The sequence below is a fragment of the Galleria mellonella genome, unplaced genomic scaffold (assembly GCF_026898425.1).
Source record: "Galleria mellonella isolate WM207_F2 unplaced genomic scaffold, CSIRO_AGI_GalMel_v1 utg173, whole genome shotgun sequence".
NCBI classification, from domain to species: Eukaryota; Metazoa; Arthropoda; class Insecta; order Lepidoptera; family Pyralidae; genus Galleria; species Galleria mellonella.
Window position 1 is genome coordinate 2,255,174 of NW_026442016.1, and position 16,911 is coordinate 2,272,084.

At 33.3% G+C, this 16,911-nt stretch overlaps 1 protein-coding gene across 2 annotated transcripts in view; it reads right to left on the reverse strand.

The window, feature by feature from the left end:
* Positions 1-1,774: 1,774 nt before the first annotated feature.
* LOC113515564 (uncharacterized) overlaps positions 1,775-16,911 on the reverse strand; it is a 51,604-nt gene continuing 36,467 nt past the window's right edge. The window contains exons 1-5 of one of the 2 annotated variants that reach the window (XM_052893257.1): positions 9,862-9,888; positions 7,377-7,609; positions 6,512-6,615; positions 5,755-5,876; positions 1,775-4,341 (exon numbers count right to left, since the gene is read on the reverse strand). In XM_052893257.1, the coding sequence (XP_052749217.1) occupies positions 3,473-4,341; positions 5,755-5,876; positions 6,512-6,615; positions 7,377-7,607 (1,326 nt within the window). In that variant the 5' untranslated portion in view covers positions 7,608-7,609; positions 9,862-9,888 and the 3' untranslated portion in view covers positions 1,775-3,472. Of the gene's footprint in view, positions 4,342-5,754; positions 5,877-6,511; positions 6,616-7,376; positions 7,610-9,861; positions 9,889-16,911 lie in introns of those variants that run through there. The other variant, XM_026899821.3, reaches the window with a different exon arrangement.

Genomic DNA, 16,911 nt, shown 5'->3' on the forward strand with positions numbered 1-16,911 from the left:
TGCTAACCTGCCTGCCAAGCTTGGTAACTATTGGCAAAACTCCCTTTATGGGGATGGCTTATGTTTAGCAGTGGACAGTTAACGGCTGAAATAATAATAATAATGACCTTTAAACAGCTGATTTGATGATGATGATGATGATACTTACACTTATTTATAAATGTAAAGTCAGTTTCTTTGTTTGCACTAGCATCTTATAGCACTTTAACGTTTACCCAATCACTATGAAATCTGGTATGTATATACATAAATGTAGCTACTTTTTGTCCCGGTCAGTAAACATATCCCGGTTATGCAGACGAAGTCACGGGTAAAAATGAGTTATTTGTAAAAATCAACGACCTTTATATTTTCGCCAAGTTGAAATTACAGGGAAGGGGAGAGGCCGGTTTCTAGTTACCATTGCCAGTAATATCAAGACAATCTTCATACAGTCTCTCTCTTCAGTCAAATATCATGGTTAATTCTTATTAAATATATTACAATAGTTTAGCTTACCTGTTGTGAGGGAAGAGAAACAGAAAGTAGCGGCTCCAGGCTCCATTGCTAACAGTAAACCCTGTCAAGTTGATGACCGCCATGTGATCACTCCGGAAATTCCTGATACCTCAGATTAATTCCTATTGAAGTCCTAGTGGGCCAATTGAACTACATTCATCCTTATTTTTCATTATTCTAGCGAATACCAACAGCACAGATGGGGTACCATTCTATTATAATCCATTAATAAAAAAGTAAAAAAGCTGATCTCATGTTGTCCTCATCGTTTAATCTTCCACTGGTACCATTTCATTACATGCATGCATACCAAAGTATTGGAGAGTACACTACTCGTATTCTTACTGGGGGGAAAGAGATTGTTAGTAATGGAGACTGAGAATCCCATTGCTAGCAATATATAACCAGGTCGACCTCCTCGCAGTTCCCCCTGGAAACTATCATGGCTAATTCCTGATGAATTCATCATGATGGGCTAACTGGCCTGTTTTCGTTCTCATCTATCAGCCTTCACTGGTGCTCCACCAGCGTATCCCGTTAGCGCAGGCGGGGTTACCATACCATTTTCACCCATAAAAAAAAAAAAAACTCGTATTCTTACTTGAAAAAAAAACAACACTGTAGAGAATAAAATAACTAGTATTTTTTATTTTGGCATGTTTAAAAAGTAAAACATATTTCTTTGAAAATCTTTATTTAGAATAACAACCTAGTTGATGACTAAAAGTTGGAACAAAAATAACGAAAGACCTCACAAAAACTTCATCATAAATATCACAAATTACCTACTCTATGGCACTTGTCTGATAGCTTCTAGCCACAGCCTAATATAATAATAAATAAAAAAAAAACTATGGAGTCTCATATGTTGCAATTCTAAGGAATTATGTATTAGGTATTGCCTTTATGTCTGTGTATGTCCTCTGTACCATGTAATTTCATTGTCTTTAAATGAAAACACAGCGACACGTTTTTGTGCTTGAGCAGGAATATGAGTGGGACAGAGAAAGGCAGACTATTGTATAAAGATTTATATTTTTTCTGATTTTCTTTAGTGCATGGCCAAGTTACTGTTTTAAACAACTCAGAATGCAAACAAATAAACAGTTCATCTAAATAAAAAAATAAAAAGTAGTAATCGTTGCCTACAGGTATGATCAGCATTACGTACATCACAGAATACACTGTGACTTCAACAGTAGGTATTCTTCATACGTTGCTATTACTGGTTAAAGTGATAATAGTAAATGCCACTACCAATAAGAAGCGATTTTTCTCTTCGAAGAAGAGCATTGTCTGGGTTTGAAGTCAAATCATCAACTCGATACTCGAATTAGCGATCAAATCAAATCAAATCAGCAAGCGAAAATAACTGATTTATGAAAATTATTTTTTGGTTATAGTTTAATAATTTTATACAAATTGTATTATTAATGTTATTATCTTATAAAAATATTCCTTTTCCTGTGTATTAAGTATTCAGTTACATTACTAAATCAACTCTATTAAGAATATCTTAAAGAGATCTAATCATTAAAGACATTGCACAATTTTATTTTACTGGACCTGGGGATTCGGTTATATTTAACTACACGGTCTAAAAAGTTATAAAAAGTTAGGTTATTCTATTATTTATGAAAGATTTTTAAAGAAACAAACCCATGTTATACATCTGTTTATTTAAAACAAAACGTAAAATAAAGTACATGGTAGAATCAATATATATATATGTATATGGAAAACAAATGCACCGCCGTTTAACAGAGTCAAAATAAAAATAATTGATTCCATTAATATATTTCATAGGTGTTTAGTATAACATTATTAAGGTGAAGTTGAGTAATCTCACAACTATCAGTTTCAGAAATTGTTGTTATACTCGTAGTATATGAGTTTGGAATTGATAATCAATAATATGACATACGTGTATCGAATACAGTGTAGTTATGGGAATTCGTCTTTAGACTTAAGTAATTGGAAAAGTTCTAGTAGTAAGTGTCTATCAAACCGGTTACAATACAAAGGTGCTTATTCACCGAAAAGTTATTATGAACTTGAGTCTTTGGACAATCGTAAATATTTTTCCGAATTGAGTTGATACGCACATATAGAGAATAACTTTCAGCTGCAGTAATGACGTAGATTTTTTTGCTTACAACGGGCTTTGTCATCTCTGTAAATAGCAATATGCTGAATACGCTTTGTGTAATGAGCTCACAGCGAATCTTATCAGCGCGTCCCGTAATGATACAAAACATCGAGAAAAACCATTTTATACGAGTATTAGTTTCAGTATGGAATTCTAAAGGGAATGTATGGAGGACTATTGTAGGTATACTAAACAACTACATAATTTAATTTTACTTTACTTTATTACAATTATAACAGCTCCATACTTATATTTTTGTAATGAAATGCTACAGGGAAAAGTAATAATGCAATGAAAATGCCAAATAACATCGATAAAAATTTTATTGATAAAAGACGACTAGAAGTCGCCTTTTTCTATTAAGCGTACGTTTCTCCCAACGTCTCCTCCATACTTTTCTGCTATATTTTAAAGTTTTAATTGTTTTAATGGTAACACTGGATTACAAGACACAGATTGTCGAACGAGATGGGGTGGGGTGAGGCGCGCGGTGGGAGATTGCACTCGGCGTGGAAAACGCGCGCCCTTCGATCACGAATATAATTCTCTATCTAACAATAAGTCAATATTTTGATCGCTAATATCAAAAAATTTACAATGAAAATAGAATTTACTCTAAAAATAATTTCACGCAGAGCAGGCGTCGGTCGTGAGTCGACTCAGGACGACCGGCGCCGGCGCGTAGTCTATCACATTGAAAGATTCATAAAGTTGGTACGTAACACGATCGTACCTACCTCTTACTCGCTCTTTAAGAAACGAGCCTGTATTTGACAACTATAGGTAATTAATAATTTACAAGAGTTTTAAACGCTACAATAGCGTCTACACGAAAAGGTCTTTTAACGATGAGCAAAGAGTTGCGTCGCAACCCTCCGCCGTTTCCTCCTCATCGGGTCTGTTTGTGTACCAGCGTTCCCCCTCAGAGCGTCGGCTCGGTCCTGGAATGTCTCGTGGCTTAGTTCGAACCTCCCCTGGCTCCTTTACAGTAGCTGTACCTGATGAAGAGGCACTAGGATCGGCAATCACGGCGCCGCTCTTTCTAAGAAATACTTCTATTGCACTCCCGAGAGCGCTGGCGTCCACAACCGACCCAGACGGTTTATCCCAGACTACAGCAGCAACATCTCCGGGGCCTTGTTTTGAATCTGCGGCGAAGGTTACCTTTCCTTTTTTCGGCTCACTTTCTTTCTTTTTAGTAGCTAATGTTTGGTGTCGTCTTGTGAACCATGTAGTACCAGACTCTGTGGGGTTGTCTCGGAGCGTGGAGGCATCAAAACTGACTGAACGCATATCTGCTAGACGCCTAGTTCGCTCAGGTCTTCCGCAACGATCTATCTCAGTGGCAGATGATGTGAGAGCGTTGAGCATGTGATGCAAGTCTGTGTCGGTGCACACGACACCCGCACCCGACCGTGGTGGAATGGGGGGTGCAGGAGGCATCTCAGACGCGCGGCGACGTGCAGGAATCGGCGGCAACGGCGAGCCCACGTAATCTGAATGCCTGCGTCCTCGGTTTGTATATCTTACGGAGCCACTCATCGGTGATCGCTCGTCGAGAGGTTGTACTTCGCAAACGCGTTCATTAGAAGTATTCCACAAACGCATACGCACTTTCCGAGCTTGGACAATGTCGTCCATAATATCAAGCTGTAGATTATGAGTACTGCCAAGCGTGTCTGTGGCTGGTGGACCTGCGATCAATATATAACGAAATAGTAGATTATAAATTATTTTTACATCTATAATATTTTAGGACAATCTTGAAATATAGATGGAGTTAAAACAATTACCCAATGTACACTTAGTACAATACTGACGATATTAAAATACATCGTTATCCTGTAAATTAATTGATAATGTAAAACGAAAGCATTTGGTCTATTCCAATATTTCAGCCAACCAGATTGCGGTGAGCGTTGATTAATTTTAATTAAAATCAGAGTGCTGTTATTCGTTATTTTTGCGTCATACTCCAATTTCTTTTCAATTTTATTTGCAAAAGTTAGATTACATGTCAGGTTGTTTCTAATGTTATGTTGTCATATAGATTCATTATCTTACTTGAATACTAAATACTAAAATTTTAACTTTTATTATCATAACTAATTATACCACGAAAATATACAAATGCCAGATAATTCAATCAATATGTCTTTAATTAATTCATTTTTGTATTTCGTGAAGTATATTAAAGTAATTATTTAACAACTTCCAGATGATAAAATATACAAAATTTAATATTTGTTTTTATTGATATAAATTATATATAATAGATAAACAACCCATATGACATAATATATCTTTCATCGATATTTGTCGATACTGTTGAAGAATATTAAAGTAATTGAATTCGAATGGATTTAAATTGAGTTTATCAATGTATTCTTTTATAATTATTTTTATAAATCATACTAGTTTTAAGTCACGGCTATATTCACGTCGGTTAGGATCTACGAGTGTTAACTTATCACAACTCAATAATATCTCACCGTTCACTGCTGGATATGTGTTTCTCATAAGTGGATGATATAGGTACGATTATGACGGTGGCTAGGCGAAAAAATATAAAATTTATAAAATTATTGTTCTCTTGCACTATTACTTTGTTCTTTTAATCACCCAAAAATAATGCTATAAAATTTCGAGGATGAAAAAGAATGTTGAAAAAAAAGGTATACTTGTTCTGTTACATGTCACTAAATAGATAGGATTAGGCTAAAAGTGTCATTTTCATAAAAATCTATACAGTTGTTTGAATACTATGTTTACAAGTGTCTTTGAATACATATATTATATTCATGACTAGCTTTTTGTCCGCTACTTCGTACGCGTGGAGTTCCGAAGTAGGAAAACCAATAAAATATACCCCTTTTAGATAGTGTATCAAGGTAAAATATATACTGTTTATAACTAGATGTTCAGAAACACAACTGTTTAAACCGCAACCAATTTGGTGCAGTAGTTTTCGCGTGACGCCGGAACGAACATACAGACAAAATTTCTAAAAAATATTGTTATGGCTACTATTGTTTTTATTAAGACTGCTCACATAATTTCTTCTTAAATATCTAGAAATTAGTAAGATTAGATTCATAGTTACTTACATTTCTTAGAACCAGAACCAGAATCTCTACGACGCGCCAAAGCCGGGAATGCAGCTATGGACTCCCGGCGGCCCCGACCGAACAACGCTTGGGGCACTCGCGATATTGTTACTACGGAATGTCTGAGAACAAACCAAAATAATGATGAAATACCGCTGCATGTAGGTATTTTCATAGTTTTATTGAATAAAAGGAGACGATCATAAAGTCTTCTTTTCATTTAAGAGTTTCCTCTTGTCGGTGCAACTAATTCATGCTTCCTCCAGCCAGCTCTATCCCAGGCCATATATCATAGATCATAAAGTAGTGTTTGATAAATATTACTGTCAAACGCTCTCTCTATAAAAGTGACAATAAGCGATCACGTTAATAAAGCTGTTTGGAAGAGAATGTTATACAAGTATAGCATTAAGTCTGTCTTGGATCTTGCGTTTTTGTAAGGTTGATCAATAAAGTATTAATAAACAGATAATATCAAGCTTCATTCATATAATTAAATCTAGTGTCTGAATTAATAATAATAAGTGCTTATGGTGGAGCGATGGGCAGTAGCGTCTCTCTTAAAACATCATGAAAAGCCAAATTGCGGTTGCCAACTCACCTGCCAAGCATGGCAACTACTGGCAAAACCCTCCTTACGAGGGAGGTTACGTTCAGCAGTTAACGGCTGATACAACAATAATTAATTAAAAAGAAAAAAGAAATGAATTTCTCTCAATATGGCATATAAAAGTATCAGTGGTGATAAGCTTTCTACCTTCGACCGCCTGGTTGCGGCGTAACTTGACTTAAAGTGGCCAGGAAAGCCGCTTCACGGGCTTCTCGAGCAGCGCTCTCGCCTCGTTCGGACAGTCGCCGGACCTGTTTATCGATAAAATATTTTTGTTTTTACTACAAAATTAACACAACTATACAGTAACTGCAGTCAATGGTCGTCCGTAACATGTGGATGTTACATGCATGTTCCCGATTTTGAAGAAATCTTAGTATGTTCTTTATCAAGAATTTTATATTGCGGAAAAATCCACTAGGAAGTTTTTTTCACTATTAAAGTATTTATTAAACTCTTCTTAGATCGCAATGTCAAATCTTCTAGTACATCTTATAGATGTTTATATAATTTATAATATAATATAATTTTTTGATACAATTCCTTTAAAATATGTAAGTAAAGGGAATTAAATTCTAAAATAAAAATATAGTTTATCTGATGGTAAATATTTGCAACAGATTGTAAGGCTCTGATGATAATTATTCGATCATACACTTGAAGCTGAAACATAGCATGAAAATAAGTTACCTACCAAAGAAATACTTAAAGAAGACTTAAAGCGAATAGTACAGTCTTTTTCTTTTATGTAAATTAAATGCCGTATGGTCCTGGATTAGAATAGGTCACCCCTTCCTTTCCCATGGGTGTCGTAAGAGGTGACTTAGGGAACGTAATGGTCGAGAAATAGGCAACGTCTCGGTTAAAACATCACCAAAGGCTAACTGCGCTTGTCAACCTGCCTGCCAAGTGTGACATCTACTGGCAAAACTTCCCTTTATGGGGGAGGCCTATGTTCAACAGTGGACAGTTAATGGCTAATATGATGATAATGATGATGAATTATACAAACCTGGCTAGCTGTAGGTCCAGTGGTGCACGAAGGGGTAGGCAGTGAGTGCTTGCGTGTATCACGCCACGGAGACAGATGGTACGGATCTGGGGGTGACTCCTGGTCGACGGAAAGACCGCGGGTTGGTGCATACGAGCGGGGAGACGACTCCGCATCTTCCGACCCGCTCTCTTCCACCACGATCAGCGGCTCGCCGCCGCCGGCAATTGCCATCGACCCGCGCCGCATCATAGCTATTTACACAAAAAGTATATAATAATTATGCGGAATGAATAATTGAATATATAGTACTCAGAATATATAACAAAATTCGCCTGGTTCAGGGGTGATAGAAATCATTGTGAAGCTTTATTGTTTAAAGAAAAACAATGTCATTTACGCATTCTTCATGCAAGACAATGAGCTACTAGGTTAAATGTGTTTACAAATTATAACCATTTTTTTACAGTTAAGTTTTAAGTGTGCGTGGTTTTTTTTTAATGGGTGAAAATGGATTGGTAACCCCGCCCGCGTTATCGGTATACACCGACGAGGTACCAGTGGAAGATGCGAATAAATGCAGGTTAGTAGGCCCACCATGATGAATTTGACAAGAATTAAACATGATAACCAACCCGGGGGAAACCGCGTGGAGGTCAACCTGAGAGGGTATATTGCTAGTAATGGGGCTATTAGACCCCATTACTAACAATCCCTTTTCCCCCCAAGTGTGCGTGGTTAAAATGATATATGTATATACTTGTTAGATTAGTTTGTTCTTATGTCACAGCATTGAACTTGTAGTCTAAAATAAGATCGAGGCCAAACGCGTTCGAACATCACATTAAAGAAACTTTTGCAGCATCAACCCGACCTTCGTGAAACTTTACACGAAGATGTAAGAGGACGAGCGTCACAAATAGGAAAGGTAAGGTAAATATAAATAACACTTAAAATTATTTTAGTCATTATAATCTTGAGAGGCAAAGACAGAGATATGAGTCACTTATTTAAAACACAAAACAGCTATTTAGTTATGTCTGGAATTCTTGAGTTTAGGCAAAAATGTGACTGACGGGATGACAGTCATTTTGATGAAATTTAAAACTATTAAAGATACTCTACTACTACTGAGTATACTACTATTGAGTATGCTCACAATTGTATTCATCATTCATGATCATACATATAACATGTTACATTCTCAGAAATGTAGAAAATTTTTTAAATCTATTTACTAAGTAGGTAAGTGACTATGCGAGAGACTATGTTTGGGCAGTGACGGATAAACCCAGAGTGTGTTTTTATTCCGCTGTTTTTTTATTGTTTATTATATTATTATTATTTTTTAAATTTCACTTATTATTATTATTATTTTATTATTATTGCCCCTCTTTACACGACACCAAACCTAGCTACGATTGCTAACCTGCTTGCCAAGCGTGGCAACTACTGGAAAAACCCCGCAATAGAGGAAGGCCTTTGTTCAGCAATGGGGTAGTTAACCGCTGATATGGTCATGGTAACTTATCTGATATTGAATATATATATATATATATATATATATATATATATATATATATATATTCTTCTATATATATATATAAAAAATTATTTGATTGTATATACAATGAAGATAGCATAAAACATTTCTACTTAATGGAAGTCAGTAAGCGCAGGTATTAAAATTTAAACCGTTTACAAAAGTCCGAGGAAACCCTTTAATTTGTCTTCACTTGTTAACCGCTATCATTTTATTAATTTATAATCGCTCTTACTAAGTTTGCTAAAATGGAAGTAAACAAATTAATTCTGAATTCTCCGTTCAGGAAAATATTTCTTGCGATTCAGTAATAAATTTGTGTTCAATTGATAAAATCTTTAGAAATGTTAGAATAGAAATCAGTAATTTAATATATATATATATATATATATATATATATATATATATATATATATATATATATATATATATATATATATATATATATATATATATATATATATATATATATATATATATATATATATATATATATATATATATATATATATATATATATTATATATATATATTTACTTCAGTAGCGACTAGCGATCCGCCCCGGCTTCGCACGGGTGTAATTCTGATTCTAAATATACTACAGAATACAATTTTGAATATATATTTTTTTAATTTATCGTAACGTTTATTTATAAGTATGATAAAATTATCAGTATTTCTCTACTATACTATGCATGTATTATACATATAAACCTTTCTTGAATCACTCTATCTAATAAAAAAAATCGCATTAAAATTCATTGCGTAGTTTTAAAGATCTAAGCATACATAGGGTCAGACAGACGGGAAGTGACTTTGTTTTATACTATGTATATTTACTATGATACAAACAATTACAATATAATGTAATGTAGTGTAGCGCATATACGTTACACTCGAACAATTCAAGCTTTGAGCCGGCTTAGCTATAAAAAAGGTATGACTATGTAAACACATTATTACCTTCTTAATTTGCGCACTCAGTTCACCGACTGGTCATAAAAACCTATAGGGTACTTTTCGCCCAACATCTTGAAAGGTGCGATGAAAGATTTTAGAGTTCAAGATGAAGGAATTTATTTATCATTTGAGAATTTTTAATATTATATTAATGATAATAAATTTTGACTGTGTAATCTCATTTGGAAATACTTTTAATTACATTTGTTTTATATAATTAATTAATTACACTGGTGCGGTGAAAAATGATCCAGTGAATTAGCGGGTCACAAATGGATTTCTATTGATTGTAACAAATAAAAATAATTAGGTTGAAGGGAGCTTATTTTTTTTATACAGCTTAGAATGGCAGATAAGCTGTCGGCCCACCTGATGGAAAGTGGTAACCATCGTCTATAGACATGAGCAGTACCATGGACATAACAGAGTATACTGTTTCCCCCATGATATCCCCCTTTACATTTTATTCCTGAGGACTCAGGTGTTATTCCTACCCTGTAAATTCACTGCTATATCCTACCCTTCAAACTGAAACATAGCCATGCAAACACAACTGCTTTCCGGTAGAAATACAAATGGGACACAGGTGTCCAAGCAAATTTTTCTATAAAGTCTTCCTCTAGTAAAAATTATACTAAAGAATTCATTGAAGAAGTCTCGAGATAAGAAATTTTATGATGATAAATGAATTAGGTGTTAATAAAAAGCAAAAAAAAAAAAAAACTAAAGTATATGTGACTGTTCTTGAGTAAAACAGCATGTTTCAATCGACATTGGCAAGAGAGGTATTGACCTCTCTTGCCAATGCCATGTTCATTGGAACATGAGCCCTCTCATCTCTATATCGTTTTCCAAAAATGGTCTAATATGTTTGCAATCTTCCTATATATTATGCTTTGTACAAAAGTCGATTGCTTGGGTACCTCTGTCCCATTCGTGTTTCAACCGTGAAGCAGTTGTGTTTGCATGGCTGTGTTTCGGTTTGAAGGGTGGGATAGGGCATGAATTTACTGGGTACAGAGGAATAACACTCGGCGACGGTTACCACTTTTCATCAGGTGGACCGTCAGCTTGATTGCCATTCTAAGTTAAGTTAAAGTTAAGTATAAAAAAAGTAGATAATGAGTACCTACAATCCGAGTTGTAAATTTATTCTCGTGTATTTAGGTATTTACTTTTTATATATTGTGTATTCTCAATTGTGCCCTGTACAAATATATTGTCGATCAGTGTATCTTTATTCTGGGATGTTTGATGGGTATTGTAAAGGAAGATTAACGCCCTGTTTACAAAGGCCTCGTTTAACTCTTGAAATGGGTTTTCGTATTTTTTTAATGCTTTGTTGATATAATGGTAATCGATGGTTAATACATTCCAAATTAGAGAATACTTGTAAAATAGAAAGATACCAAAAGAATATTCATAGAATAGAAAGATGTTTAGATATGTATGTATATATATATGTATGTATATACATACATATGTATGTTTCAGACAAGTTTCTATACAACATTTCGTGGCTGGAATAAGAAGAAGCCTATATGTTTTTCCAAACCGAATACTATGTATATAATTAAATTTTACGACGATTTTTTTTAAATGGGTGAATATGGAATGGTAATTCCACCTGCGCTATTAGTATTTTCTGTCGGGGCACTAGTAAGAGATGACAAATGAAAATGAAAGCAGGTCAGTTGGCCCTTCGTGAGGAATGCAACAGTAATTTACCGCGACTGTTTTCAGAGGGGACTGCGTGGAGGCCGATCTAATAGGGTATATTACTAGCAATTGGACCCCATTATTAGCAATCTCTTTCCCTCGATTACATGATGTATGTTTGAGTGATTAGGGTGCTAAGATGTAAAAAATGAGGAAATAAATTATCAAATATAAGGATCGAGAGGAAAAGTAAGGGTAAGAACGAATTAGTAATATTTATAATAATTAATAATACTTATTATTAAAATAGTTTAAACATAAAGTCTCGTTTGAGACGAACGGCGCAGAGCTTATAAAATACAAATAATGAAGGTCGTCAAGTTAGCGATAAGTGGAATTAAATTTATAGCCCATAATAAGAAGAAAATAAATAATAAACTACAAGACTTGAGTGAGTCTCTGACGTCTCTTAAAACATAATTGTTGTTTGTATTTTCTTTAAATGATAATTTACTCCAAAAAATAATCTTCAAATTTGTTCGATTCTGAATTGAATTTGGATACCCTACAGTTTAATATGTGATAAAGATATTGCGTAAGATATACTAATAATTAGGATTGATTTGTTTCACAAACAAAATCGACTTCAATTGTGGCGAAACCAGTTATTTTGGTTTAAACACCAAACTATTGGACCGATTTTGATAACATTTATACGGGAAAAATCTGTAAATAAATCTTTTCAGATAAAAAAAAGAATTTCTCAAATCGGTTTATAAGAGACGTATTTATGGGGTAACAAACATATATACAACTGAATTGAGAATCTCAGTCTCTTTGAAGTCAGTTAAAATATACAGTCACGGGGCGATGAGATATGCTTATTTGTGAATTTGATTACGTTGTACTACGTCTATAGTGAATCAATTACGAAGTAAACCTTATTAATAAAAATTAAAAAAAAAAGTATTTAATCGGATCACAATAGGCGAAGATAATGAGTAGCACAGAAAAAAAATAACAGAAAATTAAATTGCTCCTCCATTTTTCGAGTCAGTGAGAATGTTAACTCGGTAGATCCATAAATACATAAATTAATTGAGCTCCTTTGTCTTCCAGAGATCACTAGGCGTTGGGTAAATTGAACAAGCTTGTGTATTCAAGAACTAAGCTTATATCTGACAGTGACAGATAGCGGTTATTCTGGAGACATTTCGTTTAATTCAAGTACTCGTAATGTAAAAAAGCTGGTTAATGAAAATGATTTCCAATCAGAACAACGGTTGTGATGAATTTATTCTGGAACTCTTGAAATAAATCAACTCTTGAAATAAAGCATGCGGATGCAACCACAAGCGAAGATTAGTTTATACTAATCTTCGCTTGTGGTTGCATCCGCATGCTCTACTACGTATAATGTTTATTATATTTATATATTTTTTATTATTGCCACAATTTACTGTTTTTATACAGTCATTTTTTTTTTCTTAAAAGGCCGGCAATAGACTTGCAATTTCTCTGATGTTCTGAAGGCCTATGGGCAGCGATAATCGTTTACCATCTGGTAAGCCGTATTCTTGTTTGTCCCTAAGTTATAAAGTAATATACAAGAAATTAATTTTTAGATCCACAAAAATTAATTTTATAAATTACAAAATACTTATTAATTGAATTTATAATTAACCTGGCCCAATTGTTCTTTCTATAAGTTTGCTAGTTTTGATTGTTGATATCTACAATTTTAATCAAATGTATCAGTAGTAATAACAGTATAGTATTTAGATAATAACTTATATGATAGTAAAAGACGACAACTAAGTTATGATTTAGTAGTTATATCTCGCTGCTTTGCTTGTGTAAATCAATATGTAGTATAGAATATCGTATAGTATCCCAAGGTCTAAGTTAGGCTATAGCCTATCTGTATACAAAATTCTAATCAAATCCGTATATTTTTCTAAAGTTATTATTAAAATTAGCGTTTATTGTAAGATTAGGAAATAGGATATACAGACGGAAATGTGATTATTATTTTCGTTTTATTTTTATATATTTTATATCATTTTTCGTTTTCATTATTCTCATGTTAATATTTTTAAATTTTCTATTTGTATGGCTTCGATAAATGAAAGCTTTCATCGTATTATTTTACTTAGAGAAAACTGATATTTTTCACAAAATACATTTTCCTGTAACATGTTACACTCATTACTGCAACAATTTAACGAAAAATATATACTCAACCGAATGAAATGGATATAACTTATTAATAATAAAGTTATCTCATTACTCTAGAGACCAAGAAACTACGCAAAATTAAATTAACTTTCCAGTTTATGCAAAACGCCGTGGACTTTATCGTCATTAGTGTGGAATATTAATAAGCTAGGTTCAGTTTAAAGGCAGAAAGATCTTTAAAATATTTTACTGTAATTTATATACGTAAACTGAACAATAAATCCAGGTTTAGTTTTTACAAACATAACTTGAAAATATTAAATAGATTGCAAATAGATATATTTTTTATATTTTTGATCATAAGTAAAAAACTAAGCAGTATAAAAAGCAATTCCAAAAGAATTAAAATAAACTTTTCATAAGATATATTTGAAATAGGTAGTATCTAATTCGACTTTGGGATTTAGGATCTTCCTGAAAATTGTTTTTTGTTTAAATAATATACTACAGTCAATAGGATGCGAGAAATGAATGGGCGATTAAAAAAAAATGCACTTTTACCAATGTGATATGAAAACCTAAAAATTTTAAGTGCGAGTAGTACTTCGTCCCCGAGGGTTCTGTATTGTAGTAAGATCAAGTTAGTTATATAATTTCATATTTGTAATTTCATAAATAATGCAAACTACTTAACGTTAAGAAAAAATGTTGTAAAATTGTTTTTCGACAGCACTAAAATGAAACTGCCTATAGTAAATACTTAATTTGAACTTAATTCTAATAACTTCAAGAAACAGTGTAACATGACAGAAGCGGAACGGAAATACACTCTGACTGACTTTTGTCAGAGTGGTTTTGTGTTCCGCAAAGCGGTAAATAATAAAGCAGGAAAAAATGAATTAATTTTTCGATTTTTTTCTTTAAACAAAATTGCCAATAACCAATGGATTAAAAGAACAGATAGAGAAGGATGGATATTTAATATCACAATACCTCGTTTATGAAAATGATAATAGTTAATTATAATAATAGATAATTAGTGATTGGCTAAAGGGTGAAATGTGAAAGGAAAGATGCCTTACTAATATTATGAATGTGAAACTTTATAAATATGTAACGGATTTGGATGACATTTAGTACAGGTATATATTAGATTCTATATTATTCTCAGAATAGAATAGAAAAGAATATAGACATCGATAATCGGAATCTCTTCAAAATTGACGTAGTTATAGCAAAACATAGATAATATAAAAAATAAATGAACTAAGACCCTTTTCTTTCAGCTCTTGGTATTTATCTAACTATATTTTTTTATGCTATTTAGAATGGCTAACAAGCGACGATTATCATTTTCCATCAGGTGGGCCGTAAACTTATTTGCCATTCTAAATGCGTAAAAAAATTAAAACTGTGAAATAAGATTTGATAAAACTTGGAAAATATTACTGCATCAGACAGCATGTATAATACATATATCTATACATATATGAATAGACAGATGTTATATTTGTGGCAAGAAAACATAATATATATTAAAGATGGAGAGGGTCTCATAACTAAACTAAAAGCCCACGCTAACAGTACAATCGGCACACGATCAGATACTTTGACAAGAAGACAGTTTTATTTATAGAGAAGTAGAGTGTAAATGTTTACTTGGTCATTATTGTTCTGTTTTTTTTATGGCATGAATATGGAATGGTAACTCTGTCTGCGCTAAATTCGTTAGCGAGGTATCCGTGAGGGATGACAAGTAAGCAGGCCAGCTAGGTCATCGTGAGAAATTCATTAGAAATGAAGTATCCAGGAGTGTCCACGTGTAGGTCAACCTGATACTATATATTGCTAAATACAAAGCTGTTAGAACCTATGATCATGTTATATAAAGTTTAGAGTCACAGAAATGTTATTGGTCACATCTATTCGAGCACGCTGTCGTTTCTATATCAACAAGTCAGCTGGGCCAAGGCTGCCTTGGCACTGACCTGGTTCTGTGACCTCGAATTTACCCCACACCGGCGGCCCGGGGGACTTAATATGCAATACAGAGCAGGAAATCACTACCTGCATCTAACAGGCAGCTGTTAACAGAATGAAAATAGATATCCAAAATGTTGTTTAACTTCACAGGACTTTAGAATAATTTTATGTTAGGTGAAGCTGCAACGGATTACAGAAATGGATTTTTGGCCTGAAGAACAAAAAAGAAAAGAATATATATATATATATATATATATATATATATATATATATATATATATATATATATCAAATAAAATAAAACGTATCAAATTAACATATACAAAACCTCATTCGGCTTAATACTCAATCTCATATTGCACCATATGGTGCAAAAGCGTTTGTTTTTTCTGGAACTAACAGACAGACAGACAGACAAAATAAAAAAAAATGTTTTGACTTCTATTGCTCCTAATCAAACCTATTAAATATATACATACAATCTGTCACGCCTGCCTTCCATTAGGATAGGCAGAAACAATGGAACGTCAAATGCTTCGATTCAAACAAACTTCTTTCGCTTCTTCCACATTCATCAATCTTTTTATAAATATCCTATTAAATATCTTCCATATACAGACATTGTTTAGTTACAATTTTATTATATTATTAGAATATTAGTAGAATAGATAATTTAAGATAATAAAAAATGTACAACACACATAGTATAGTATTCGATTACATACATTCTTTTAGATTTAGTAATGTACTTACTAAGTATTACTTTATGATACTGGTTCAATGTAACGGCTTTGTTACTATTAGTTTGCGAATACAGTATATTCTCCCCTAATCCCACTTTAGATAGTTTTAGACAGCTGCATCATGTACTTTGGTGTTGTAATTTAATTTCCAAGTCTCGAGGGCTCCCAACTAAGGAATTTACAAAGCACCTTCTACCTAATTGTGTTTTTGTTACGAACAATATCTCAACAGAATCTCTACATTAAACTGTTGTTGTTGTAAATTAAGGTTTTCGTAGTTTGCTTTGTCCAAATAACTCGATTAACACTTGGGTCGCTTTACTGTCGATATTTTTTTTATGCTACTCATTGGCAAAGAAGCATACGACCCGTTTGATGGTAAACGAGGTGATTGTAGCCTATGGACGCTTGTTGAAAGTACTACGAGTAGTAGTATATAAGTACTAATCTATCCTAGATATTTACTATTCCAATGTCTAGTTACATTATT